Source organism: Procambarus clarkii, chromosome 32 (assembly GCF_040958095.1).
Source record: "Procambarus clarkii isolate CNS0578487 chromosome 32, FALCON_Pclarkii_2.0, whole genome shotgun sequence".
Lineage (NCBI taxonomy): Eukaryota > Metazoa > Arthropoda > Malacostraca > Decapoda > Cambaridae > Procambarus > Procambarus clarkii.
The window spans coordinates 7,075,284-7,088,773 of NC_091181.1; the positions used below are offsets into that span (position 1 = coordinate 7,075,284).

The following is a 13,490-nucleotide window of genomic DNA, read 5'->3' on the forward strand; positions in this document are numbered from 1 at the left end:
TAGCGACAGTTGATGTTCTGGTTAACATAGATTGGAAGTAAACAGGAGATTTAAAATAGACTACGGATGACGTTATTGTACATTAGGTTTCAGGACCATTGGGCTAACGCAAAACACACGACTCACAGACCGGCTTTTTAATCCCCTTGAGCTAAATGCTAAGACTTGGAGACGAGTAATCACTCGCTGGGGTAACGCAAAATACACAGGCCATAGACCGGCTTTTTAATCCCCTTGAACGTGCCTTTACAGGGTCACTGAGCTAACGAAATTTAGGTGCGACGGGAGGCGGTCTTTTGATCCCCTTGAGCTAAATGGCAGGGGCCAAGTACCGCCAGGGGGAAAAAAATTGCCGGTCATTGGCCCGGTTTCCACTACTATGGTCTCCCCCAGCAGGGCGAGGAAGGTGTTACTGGGGCGAGAAGCAGCAGTGGGCGAGGTTCTCCCCCAGCAGGGCGACGAAGGGGCTACTGGGGCGAGGAGCAGCAGTGAGCGAGGTTCTCCCCCCCAGCAGGGTGAGGAAGGTGTTACTGGGGCGAGGAGCAGCAGTGAGCGAGGTTCTCCCCCAGCAGGGCGAGGAAGGTGTTACTGGGGCGAGGACCAGTAGTGGGCGAGGTTCTCCCCCAGCAGGGCGAGGAAGGCGACGATGGAGCCCACCAGCAGGAGGTAGAAGGCGCCCTGCAGGTGGTGCAGGCTCAACACGACGTCTTTGTCGTTCTGAGGAAGTTTAGGTAAAAGTTGAAGTCAAGGGAAGCAATGAAGATTAATTTTGCTTTATATCTTCTGTATTTACTGAAGATAATTTTAATAACATTTTCGGACTTTAACGCTTCTGTATAACTAACAATAATTCTTTCGATGTATTACAGTTGATAAATTAGATGTAAATTTAATGCAAAAAAAGCTAGACATAAATACCACAGCTTGCCATGACAAATTTTGGCCAAAAATATTATTTGTACTAAAAATTATATAGTAACTCTTAGACCATAATTGTCAATAAGTCAATTGGGAAAAGAACAATTTCACGAGAACAGAAATGTGTGAATGTCACACTAATACATATAAATGTGTGAATGTCACACTAATACATACAAATGTGTAAATGTCACACTAATACATACAAATGTGTAAATGTCACACTAATACATACAAATGTGTGAATGTCACACTAATACATACAAATGTGTAAATGTCACACTAATACATATAAATGTGTAAATGTCACACTAATACATACAAATGTGTAAATGTCACACTAATACATACAAATGTGTGAATGTCACACTAATACATACAAATGTGTAAATGTCACACTAATACATACAAATGTGTGAATGTCACACTAATACATACAAATGTGTAAATGTCACACTAATACATACAAATGTGTGAATGTCACACTAATACATACAAATGTGTGAGTGTCACACTAACACTTACAAATGTGTAAGTGACACACTAATACATACAATTATGTGAGTGTCACACTAATACATACAAATTAATAAAGAAAAGTTGTAATATTTGGTCAATTATCTAGATGGTAATGGAAAAATAAAGTTGTGAGGAAATTGGGCAACATTTCTAATCTCCATTTAGTAGGAGACTCCAACATGGTTTTCTTATCAATTTGATTTGCTAATTCTCAAGAAAACAAAATCGGTAGACAATATATATGCATATTGAAACCATTTGATAAAGTTACTCCTTGGTAATTTCTTTGAATACAAAAAGTATATGGAAAAGTCATATATATTAAGTTGATAAGAAAAATTATCTTAGTGAATGCAAATGAGGTGTAATTCAATTTGGATATAATCTGTTTAGGATTTAACTTCACTTTTTATTTACATAAATGTTATTAATAATGCCTTATGCTGAACAAATTAAAAGTGAAGCAAAGTGAAGACACCAACTGAACGACCGTAACTATACACCGTCTTAAACATCTCTGTATATTGACCAGATGAGTGACAGATGCCAATAAATACGAAACAAAGCATATTTTAGACGAAAATAAATAGGCAAGCTACTGGATAAGCAATAAAGACTTGATGAAAGTAGATGGCGAAGCAGCCCTAGGACTGACATTGGCTAAGAATCTGAGGCCAAGTATCCATCAAGACCGTAAAGAAAGACAGTCAAGTGTTAAATTGCTTTGTAGAATTTTTCTACCGAAGAAAGTCAGTTTTACTCTGCACAGATCATTAGGTCGGCGTATACTAGGACTCTCCATACAGTATTGGACACCGTATTTGGGAAAGGATAGTGATCAGTGGCGAGGGGAAAAATTTAATAAAAATAAAATATAAGTTATTTAAACCTATTAACAAAAGGTTTATGGCTTCAGTCGTCAAAAAAGAAGAATAGTAGGCAATTTAATCAACAAATTTGTCATTAAAAGAGATGAAAATCTTTACACAAAATTACTGAAGTTTTGCAATGTTTAACATCACTCGAAACAGTGACTAAAATTAAAGGATATATTATTATCCTTATTGTCAAAGGAAAATTATTTATCTTTATTTGTATAGTAAAGCATTGGAGCATTATACCTAATGTTATAACACAGTGTAATACAATGTATATATTTATAAAAAGAACCGATCACTACAGATATTCAAGTTAACTCTTCACACAGTTTAAACACTAAGCTTCTCATAAGTACGTTACCAGTTTGCATATAATGGCTAGTTCCTGTTTCAAGCCTTTTGTATTCAAGTTAATGTGGCTTAACAATGTCTGAGGACCTAATGCAAATTAATGACAATTGTGTCTGTTTTATTGAAAGAACAGATGTTGTAATGCTTATGAACCCGAGCATGAAAACATTCAAATACACACAGAGTAGCATGACGAGAAACATTAAGGGATTAAAATATTATTTAATTAATTGTTCCATACTTGCTAAATAATTAGCGCAGAGTAAATCCAACCGATCACAGAAAAGATGAGGTCTTTATCGTCATTCCTTGTTATATGACTACTAGCTGTACCCGGCCACGCGTTGCTGTGGCTCAGCAACGCATGAATGTTGCTGAGCAAAAGCAACCCTCCCACAGTCTCCCATTCCTCTCCACAATTCCGCCATCCCCCGTCCCCTCGTCCTTCCAACCATTCCTCACTCCTACATCCCCTCGTCCTCCAAATCATTCCCCACTCCCTCGTCCTCCCCACAATACCTCCCTCCCCCATCCCAGTATCCTCCCCACCATCCACCACTCCACTGTCCCCTCGTCCCCTTACTCCATCTCCCACTAACCCGTCCCCTCGTCCTCCCCATTATCTGCCCACTTCCCAGTCCCCTTGTCTTCCCCCAACAGTCCCCATTCGCCTGTCCCCTCGTCTCCATCCCCAACTCCCCCGTTCCCCTTGTCCTCCCCGCCATTACCCCCTCCCCTGTCCCTTGTCCTCATTATTTCCCCCCCCCCCCACTGCCGTCCCTCGTCCTCCCAACCATTCCCCACTCCCTCGTTTGATGCATTACCAAATGATCTGATGTTCCCATCAGAAAATCGGATCATCAAATGATCTGATGTTCCCATCACTGAAATATAAGAAAAACAATTAAAAAAGAAATGAAAAACAATGGAAAAATAAGAAAATAAACTATACTCACGAAATGAATGATATGGTAAAAAACAAAGCTCAATTCCAACGCAACGTAACATAAAATAATTAAATCAAAATAAAAGTAAATCGAAATAAATGATAATTCAATTTATCAATGAAATCAGAAACATTGAAATGGAATTGACACATATTTAGTATAGCGTAAGTTGTTCTTCCGTGCAACAGATCTTATGCGCTCCTGTAATCTGTTTAAAAAAAAAATCATGTTTTTACCTGTCGTAGTTGTGGCATCTATACTTACACTTACGAAATGAACGGTATAGTAAACAACATAGCTCAGTTCCAACACAATGTTACACAAAATAATTAAATCAAATTGAAAATAAATCGAAATGAATGAAAATTTAATTTGGCATTGCAATCGAAAACATTGAGATGGAATAGTACCATATTTAGAATAGTGTGTTTGTGGCTCTTACATGCAAACAGATGGCGCTGTTTCTTAAAAAAAAATGTTTTTACTTGTCACAGGTGTGGCATCTATTCCTATACTTACAAAATGAACAGCATGGTAAACAACACAGCTCAATTCCAACACAATGTCACGCAAAATATTTCAATCAAATTTAAAATAAATCGAAATCTATGAACATTACATTGATCAATGCAATAAGAAACATTGAATTGGAATTCATAACATATTTAGAATAGCATGTATGTTGCTATTACCTCCAACAGATGGCGCTGTTTTTGATAAAAACATGTTTTTACCTGTCACAGGTGTGCCATCTATATAGTAGGTATATAAAAGCACGAGCATATTTGAATGGAACGTTGTGTTAGAATTTCAAACTAATCGGTGAATAACTTTGTGAGATAAATGCTTGTGTTGCTCTTACGTCCAATGGATGAAAATTTTTGTTTTTTAAAGCAATTTTTTTCCTGTCACAGGTGAGGCATGTATATAATAGGTATATAAAAATACGCGCCTATTCGAATGCAACGTCGTGTCAAATTTTCAAAGCAATCGGTAAAGAGATTTCGAAGATTTCTCTCACATGAAAAAAACACATGAAAATACAGTTTAAAAAAAACATGTTTTTTTCCGTCACAGACGTGACATCAATATAGTATGTATATAAAAACCCGCTCGGATGCGAATGGAATATTGTGTGAAAATTTCAAAGCAATCGGTGAAGATCTTTCGGAGATTAGCGATTTTAAACAAACGAACATTTCCATTTTTATTTATATAGATGTATTAATTTAAAGTGCTTTTTCGCTTTGATTGTAATATCGTTCTAATAATTCCTTTCCGATAATCTCCTTATATTAATGTACTAGTTCCTAGCTCTGTTCCATCTATTCCTGTTGTCCTCTGTCCTTTGTCTTCTACATTTCCTCCTGCTTCTTATTTTTCCTTCCTGGCACTGTTTATTAAACCATTGATTATTATATTCTCTTCTACCTTTTTCCCTCTTATTGTTTGAATGGAACTAACTTTGGCCTCCTTGCATTTCTACTTGACTAAGTCCATCATATCATGTACAGTATTTCCTCTTAAGTTCTTCCTCACACAGCACGTCTCACAGATATTCTCTTATCCTCCTGTAATCTCCTCTCCTGTAGTCTACTCTCCTTTCCCAGACCTCTTGTCCCGTGGTCACAATTTTAAGCTCAATAATGTAGTCAAAAACTAGGACACAATGACCAATGGCTCCTAGTGGAATTTCATGTTCCATATTCGCAATGTCTTCCTCATTCTGGGTGAAAATCAGGCCTAATAGACTCTTTGTTTCCTTCATTCAGATACTTCCTTATCCAGTTTAGTATTTTCTCAGTTATCCCAACCTGTTTCTTCATCTTGTACAGCAGTCTTTTATGGGGAAAGTGTCAAATGCGTTTTGACATTTTAGAAAAAATAGTCTATCCAGCCTTCCTTTATTGTCTATATTTAGTAACCTCGTCATAAAACTCACTCAGGTTTGTCAAGCACGATTTTCCATTTCTAAATTCATTGTGATTTTTCGTCACAAAGTCGATCCTCTCAAGATGCTCCGCCATTCTCGACCTGATTACTTTCTGCAGCACTCAACAAGGAATATTTGTCAGTGACAACGGTCTGTAGTTTAATGCGTTCATTATATGCCCTTGTCAGATCTGCATTGCTCTATGCCACTTTCTGGTCTCCTGCATTTCTCATTGTTTTTTCTTCTCTTATTCTCTTTGCTGTGTCCTTCCTCTTCAGAAATCTCCTGTCTAATAAACACTGCATGTTATTTTTCGTCGTTTCTTAAATATATCTTCTCTTCCTGTCTTAACATCCTCTCTGAAACCAAACTGAAATGCTCCCTTTCTCTTGTTGCATCTCCGGCCTGCATTTTGTGTGGAGAGAAATCTCTCTCTCTCTCTCTCTCTCTCTCTCTCTCTCTCTCTCTCTCTCTCTCTCTCTCTCTCTCTCTCTCTCTCTCTCTCTCTCTCTCTCTCTCTCTCTCTCTCTCTCTCTCCACTGTGGTGTGTAGTACAATTCACTGTGGTGATAATGGTACACTTCACCGTAGTGATAATGGTAATGGTACACTTCACCGTAGTGATAATGGTAATGGTGCACTTCACTGTGGTGATAAGGGTGCACTTCACTGTGGTGATAAGGGTGCACTTCACTGTGATGATAAGGGTACACTTCACTGTGGTGATAATGGTACACTTCACCATAGTGATAATGGTACACTTCACCGTAGTGATAATGGTACACTTCACTGTGGTGATAATGGTACACATCAGTGGTGATAATGGTACACTTCACTGTGGTGATAATGGTGCACTTCACTGTGGTGATAATGGTGCACTTCACTGTGGTGATAATGGTGCACTTCACTGTGGTGATAATGGTGCACTTCACTGTGGTGATAATGGTTGTTACGCTCCCGACTACATCGTCAGAGTATGGAGGAGCAACGTCAGCGCCATCTGTGAGTATGCTCCCTCACCCCCCACAGTACCGGACGAAATGTGGACAATGCCATCCAGTGATGGCTGTCTAATACCTGCGATAGGCTCGAGATTCCTGCCTTGGTCAACCAGAGGAGTCGCTGTGGATGATCTCTGGTGAGATGGCGACTAGAGATCAGCGCCATCTGTTGTGATATGAGCTGAATGTCAATGCCAGAGTCAGTAAGTAGTATTTCCTAGTTCCACCAGTACCGGTCAGTTTACCTATGACGTGTCTGTATCCACAGAGGCGACGTAGGGCTGCAGTAGTATGGAGAAAAGCAGTATATCCTGGGCAGCCTAATCTCTCTCTACTTCTTCTTGTTGATAATAGGTGCAGGTTGCATGAAGGGTTTGTCCTCCCGATGACTGCACCGGTACAGATGTTGGGAGAGGCGTTTATGTTGAGGATGATAAAAGTTTCAAAAGGGTTTGTTGCGTTGTGCTGTAGATGTCCAGGTTGGTAATGTTGTGATCATTTGGATAGCTTGATATAAGGCATATAATTCAGCTTTGAAAATACATAGTTGGTTTGGTAACTGCCATCCCTGCTTGAGATGGTATTCCGGTATCCATACAGCGCTAGTGACCGTGGGTACGGTGTTCATGATGATGCGAGATCCATCTGTATGTATTTGATGATACCACTGTGGTATTTAGGTAGCAATTTTTCATTGTTGAGGTAAAGACTGAGGCTATGGCTGAGTTTGGTGCAGACTTTGGAATGTCGTCTTCGAGTTGTATTGATGTATTTGGAGTTGTATAAAGCCAAGGTGTAATAGGGGGGACAGTAAGTTGGGTTTACGAGTTTTGGAGTAGATATAGGTCTATATTGAGGATATTTGTAGCCAGTGTGAGGAAAGGTTGCGAGTGATTGGTTGGAAAGCGGGGGTTATGTGGGTTAACTGTTGGGTTAATTTTTTTATCTGTATGGGTGTGTCAGGTGAGCAGTGGTACAGAGTGACAGATAGTTGGCACACATTATGTCTCGTCTGATGGCTAGGCTTCTGAGACCCATTTCCCCGTAAAGTCCGAGGATTGGAGTTGAACGCATTGCGCCACGTATAAGTCGCATGTTATTGTTTTGGATGACCTCGAGGCTCTGTAGGTAAGTAGGCGCAGCCGACGCATATGCTTAGCAACAATAGTCTAGTTGGCTGCGAATGTAGGTTGTATAGAAACAGAGCAAGATTTTATGGTGTGCTCCCCAGGTGGTGCCAGTGAGGGCTTTCAGTATGGCGAGTCAGGGTTGTGTCGTCTGTTTAAGGTGTTGAATGTGTGCTTTCCAGGTAAGTGAGGGCGAGTCTAAGTGCATGCCAAGGTATTTATGTTCTCGTACGTGTTGGATGGGAGTGTTGTGTATTGTGAGGGTGGGTAGATTAGCATTTTTTTATTTATTTATTTATTTTTCGAGTGAAAATTTGGTAATAGGTTTTGGTAGTACTAACTTGAAGTACTAACTTGTAGTACTAACATTGTTGTGTCCAATCTATGAAGTTGTCAAGTGCTGTTTGCATTGTTGAGACTGTATTAGGTAGGACATTGTCTGAATAATACAATGTTAAGTCGTCGGCGTACGCCAAGAGGTGAACAGGATGGGTGTTAGGCAAATCTGCTAAGAATGCAGCAAAAAGGGATGGGTTTAGTATGGAGCCTTGTGGGACACCCGTTTGTATTGGGATGCCCTCGGAAAATTCGCCTTGTATATAGACTTCAGAGGTCCTGTTCGTAAGATAGGACTGTAACCATTAAAAGTATTCTTCCCTGTACGCCTAAACGCGCAAGCTTTGCGAGGAGGCAAGTATGAGGAATGAGATCAAAAGCTCCTTTGAGGTCTAGGTAGAGAACAATAGAAAATTTACTGCTTCTGAGGGAGGTGCGGATTTCATGTTCAAGGCAGAGTATTTGATCGAGTGTGGAGCATTGCGGTCGAAATCCAGCTTGGAGTGACGGTTTAATATTATTATACTCAAGGCATCATTGGAGGCGAGTATGTACTAGTCTTTCCATGACTTTACTGAGGCATGATAGTAGGGAAATTGGTCTGTATGACGCAGGTTTTGATGGGTCTTTAACTGGTTTAAGGAAAGGAAGAATAATACTGGTTTGCGATTGTGAGGGAATATTTCCGTAAATCCAGCATAGGTTGTAATAGTTTAGAAGAATACTATGTGCAGTCCATGGAAGATATTAATGAGTTTTTATGGAATTCCAGACCTCTCCAGGTGCCTTGCCAAGAGGTAGGCAGGTTAAGGCTAATTGTAGCTCGCTTAAGGTGTACATGTTGTCGACGCCGAGCATGGGTAGCAGTATGGCACGGTCAATTTCTTGACTGAGGAGGAGTTCTTGGGCATGAAGGAAGGGTGTTGAGAGGGTAACTTTAAGACATTCAGCAAGAACATTTGCTCGCTCCTGAGGTGTTTGACAGAGTGAACCGTTGATCATCAGGGAAAACGAAGGGAATGTTGGGCGACCTTTAATGCTGTTAAATGTAGCCCAGACTTTTGAATGTGGCGTAGTGGGTGTGAGGCTATCACAAACTTTTGCCCATGATACTCGCTTTGCTGACAGTATGGTTTTTTTGGCTTCTGCTGTAGCCCGCCGGAGATTAACCCAGTTCTGTAGGGAGGGTTGACGTCTTTGTTTTTGTATGGCTCGTCGGCGTAAAGCGGCTGTTCGTGCACATTCCGCGTTCCACCACGGTTTAAGTGGTTTGTTGGACCTATGTCCTGAAGTTTTCTTGAGCATTTGGGTGGCTGCAGAATTAATGGCAGAGTGATTGTGGACAATCGCGTATTTGGGTCTACATCGTCTGTATCTGGGAGACAGAGAGTATCAGCCCATTTTGTCTTATCTAGTTTCTTAATGTTCCACTTGGGGAGCGTTAGGGGGTGGGTTGGTGGCTGAAAGTTAGTAAATTTTATAATGAGGAATTTGTGGTCACTACCAATATCTGGTCCAGTATGAAACTGTAGTTCTTGTTGAAAGTGTGCAGAGCCAAAACAGATGTCCGGTGAGGCTTCATAATTGGTTCTGTAGTTAAAGTAGGTTGCAAGGTAGGGCAGCGAAAGAAGAATATATGGTGTAGTGTCTAAGTAGTTATATAAATCAGTGCCTGCAGTATTTTGGGTGCCTCTACTCCATGTGGGGTGGTTAGTATTAAGATCACCTGTAACAATGATCGGTTGCCGTAATTGGTTAAGATAGAATTCCAGTTAATTTAAATTTATTGTGTCACCAAGGTTGTATATACCCAGAAAGGATGTGTACCATTGTAAGGTATTAAGCATGCAAAAATTTCTAGTTTACCATTCACAAAATGTGTAAGTGTTACAGGTTTACATGTCATATTACTCGGTGTTAGGAGGAAAATACTACCACCCATACGGTTTGGTCTGTCCAGTCTGCACTTCACCGTGGTGATAATGGTGCACTTCACCTTGGTGGTAATGGTGCACTTCACCTTGGTGGTAATGGTGCACTTCACCGTGGTGATAATGGTGCACTTCACCTTGGTGGTAATGGTGCACTTCACCGTGGTGATAATGGTGCACTTCACCTTGGTGGTAATGGTGCACTTCACCTTGGTGATAATGGTGCACTTCACCTTGGTGGTAATGGTGCACTTCACCGTGGTGATAATGGTGCACTTCACCGTGGTGATAATGGTGCACTTCACTGTGGTGATAATGGTGCACTTCACCGTGGTGATAATGGTGCACTTCACCGTGGTGATAATGGTGCACTTCACCGTGGTGATAATGGTGCACTTCACCGTGGTGATAATGGTACTCTTCACCGTGGTGATAATGGTGCACTTCACCGTGGTGATAATGGTGCACTTCACTGTGGTGATAATGGTGCACTTCACCGTGGTGATAATGGTGCACTTCACCGTGGTGATAATGGTGCACTTCACCGTGGTGATAATGGTGCACTTCACCGTGGTGATAATGGTGCACTTCACCGTGGTGATAATGGTGCACTTCACCTTGGTGGTAATGGTGCACTTCACCGTGGTGATAATGGTGCACTTCACCGTGGTGATAATGGTGCACTTCACTGTGGTGATAATGGTGCACTTCACTGTGGTGGTAATGGTGCACTTCACCGTGGTGATAATGGTGCACTTCACTGTGGTGGTAATGGTGCACTTCACCTTGGTGGTAATGGTGCACTTCACCGTGGTGATAATGGTGCACTTCACCTTGGTGGTAATTGTGCACTTCACCGTGGTGATAATGGTGCACTTCACCGTGGTGATAATGGTGCACTTCACCGTGGTGATAATGGTGCACTTCACCGTGGTGATAATGGTGCACTTCACTGTGGTGATAATGGTGCACTTTACCGTAGGGATAATGGTGCACTTCACCGTGGTGATAATGGTGCACTTCACGGTGGTGATAATGGTACTCTTCACCGTGGTGATAATGGTGCACTTTACCGTGGTGATAATGGTGCACTTTACCGTAGTGATAATGGTGCACTTTACCGTAGTGATAATGGTGCACTTCACCATAGTGATAATGGTGCACTTCACGGTGGTGATAATGGTGCACTTTACCGTGGTGATAATGGTGCACTTTACCGTGGTGATAATGGTGAACTTTACCGTAGTGATAATGGTGCACTTTACCGTAGTGATAATGGTGCACTTCACGGTGGTGATAATGGTGCACTTTACCGTGGTGATAATGGTGCACTTTACCGTGGTGATAATGGTGAACTTTACCGTAGTGATAATGGTGCACTTCACCGTAGTGATAACGGTGCACTTCACCATAGTGATAATGGTGCACTTCACCGTAGTGATAATGGTGCACTTCACCATAGTGATAATGGTGCACTTCCTCGTAGTGACAATGGTGTATAAAGACGGTCGCATGTACAAGAAGACTGTATGGGATGATGGTCATGTAACAAGAAGACCCTCGCACATCTCAGGGACTCACTGTGTCGAAGATGTGTGCTGTGAGCACTTTTACCATACCTGCAAGCTCCTGCCCCCCCCGGGGGTCCCCTGATAACCTACCATACCTGCAGACTCCTGGGCCCTCGGGGTCTCCATAGAGCTAAGAGAGAGAGAGCATAAAGGTTGATATATTTACCTGGTTCAGGTTTGTCAAAATATCCAGGTTCGCAGAGTCTCTGTTTTCCTTAACTCGTCTGGCAATCACCTCATTCGTCCAAAAGTCAGTAATACCAGCATCATCCAGTCTCGAAACAAGGCGATTAAATCGTTCATAAAATGGAACACCTTTTCTGAAAATTTGTGAGAAATTAGGTTGACTGAATCTCTAGAAAATCTGAGTTTATAAATCATTAACCCAAAGGGTTCTGGCTCATGCAGCATGGAAGATTTACCTCTCAATCTCCCACAAATGTATTTTCAATGTATAGTTGGATTAACATACAATTTCTAATCAGATAACTGATATAAGCAATCAAAACGTCGTCAAAGTGAAAACTTCATAAAAGAATGTGTGATAAGAAGCAAAATCAGAATCCACACCTAAACTTTACATTCCCTGACACGAACAAATCTACAAGGGTCGTGACGAGGATTCGAACCTGCGTCCGAGAGCATCGCAGACGCTGCATTATTCAACTGAGCTACGACATGCAGCGTCTGGGATGCTCTCGAACGCAGGTTCGAATCCTCGTCACGGCCCTTGTGGATATGTTCATTTGATGCATCACGCAACTGTGATTTCTGTGTGTAATTCTCCAACACTTTCAGTACTCTCGCCGTGCCAGTACTCTCACTGTGCCAGTACTCTCACTGTGCCAGTACTCTCACTGTGCCAGTACTCTCACTGTGCCAGTACTCTCACTGTGCCAGTACTCTCACTGTGCCAGTACTCACACTGTGCCAGTACTCTCACTGTGCCAGTACTTTCACTGTGCCAGTACTCGCACTGTGCCAGTACTCTCACTGTGCCAGTACTCTCACTGTGCCAGTACTCCCACTGTGCCAGTACTCTCACTGTGCCAGTACTCTCACTGTGCCAGTACTCTCACTGTGCCAGTACTCTCACTGTGCCAGTACTCTCACTGTGCCAGTACTCACACTGTGCCAGTACTCTCACTGTGCCAGTACTTTCACTGTGCCAGTACTCGCACTGTGCCAGTACTCTCACTGTGCCAGTACTCTCACTGTGCCAGTACTCTCACTGTGCCAGTACTCCCACTGTGCCAGTACTCTCACTGTGCCAGTACTCTCACTGTGCCAGTACTCTCACTGTGCCAGTACTCTCACTGTGCCAGTACTCTCACTGTGCCAGTACTCTCACTGTGCCAGTACTTTCACTGTGCCAGTACTCGCACTGTGCCAGTACTCGCACTGTGCCAGTACTCTCACTGTGCCAGTACTCTCACTGTGCCAGTACTTTCACTGTGCCAGTACTCGCACTGTGCCAGTACTCCCACTGTGCCAGTACTCTCACTGTGCCAGTACTTTCACCATGCCAGTACTCTCACTGTACCAGTACTCTCACCGTGCCAGTACTCTCACTGTGTCAGTACTCTCACTGTGCCAGTACTTTCACTGTGCCAGTACTCCAACTGTGCCAGTACTTTAACTGTGCCAGTACTCTCACCATGCCAGTACTCTCACCGTGCCAGTACTCTCACCATGCCAGTACTCTCACTGTGCCAGTACTCTCACTGTGTCAGTACTCTCACTGTGCCAGTACTTTCACTGTGCCAGTACTCTCACTGTGCCAGTACTTTAACTGTGCCAGTACTCTCACCATGCCAGTACTCTCACTGTGCCAGTACTCTCACTACACTTCGCGACACTGCCAAAGGGACCTGAGTATCGACAGAGAAGTGTTGGCGTGGTGTCCCAGAGTGCTGTTGAATAGTGGGGAATCACATTGTTTTTCTACTGGCCGCCGGCTCACCACTTTCACTCCCAG

The 13,490-nt window shown here is 42.3% G+C and overlaps 1 protein-coding gene across 1 annotated transcript in view; it reads right to left on the reverse strand.

The window, feature by feature from the left end:
- Positions 1-581: 581 nt before the first annotated feature.
- The window catches only part of LOC123759253 (glutamate receptor ionotropic, delta-1-like), a 177,829-nt gene continuing 164,920 nt past the window's right edge, over positions 582-13,490 (reverse strand). Inside the window, exons 8-9 of the mRNA XM_069334749.1 lie at positions 11,679-11,832; positions 582-717 (exon numbers count right to left, since the gene is read on the reverse strand). Coding sequence (XP_069190850.1) covers positions 586-717; positions 11,679-11,832 — 286 coding nt within the window. The 3' untranslated portion in view covers positions 582-585. The remainder of the gene's footprint in view (positions 718-11,678; positions 11,833-13,490) is intronic.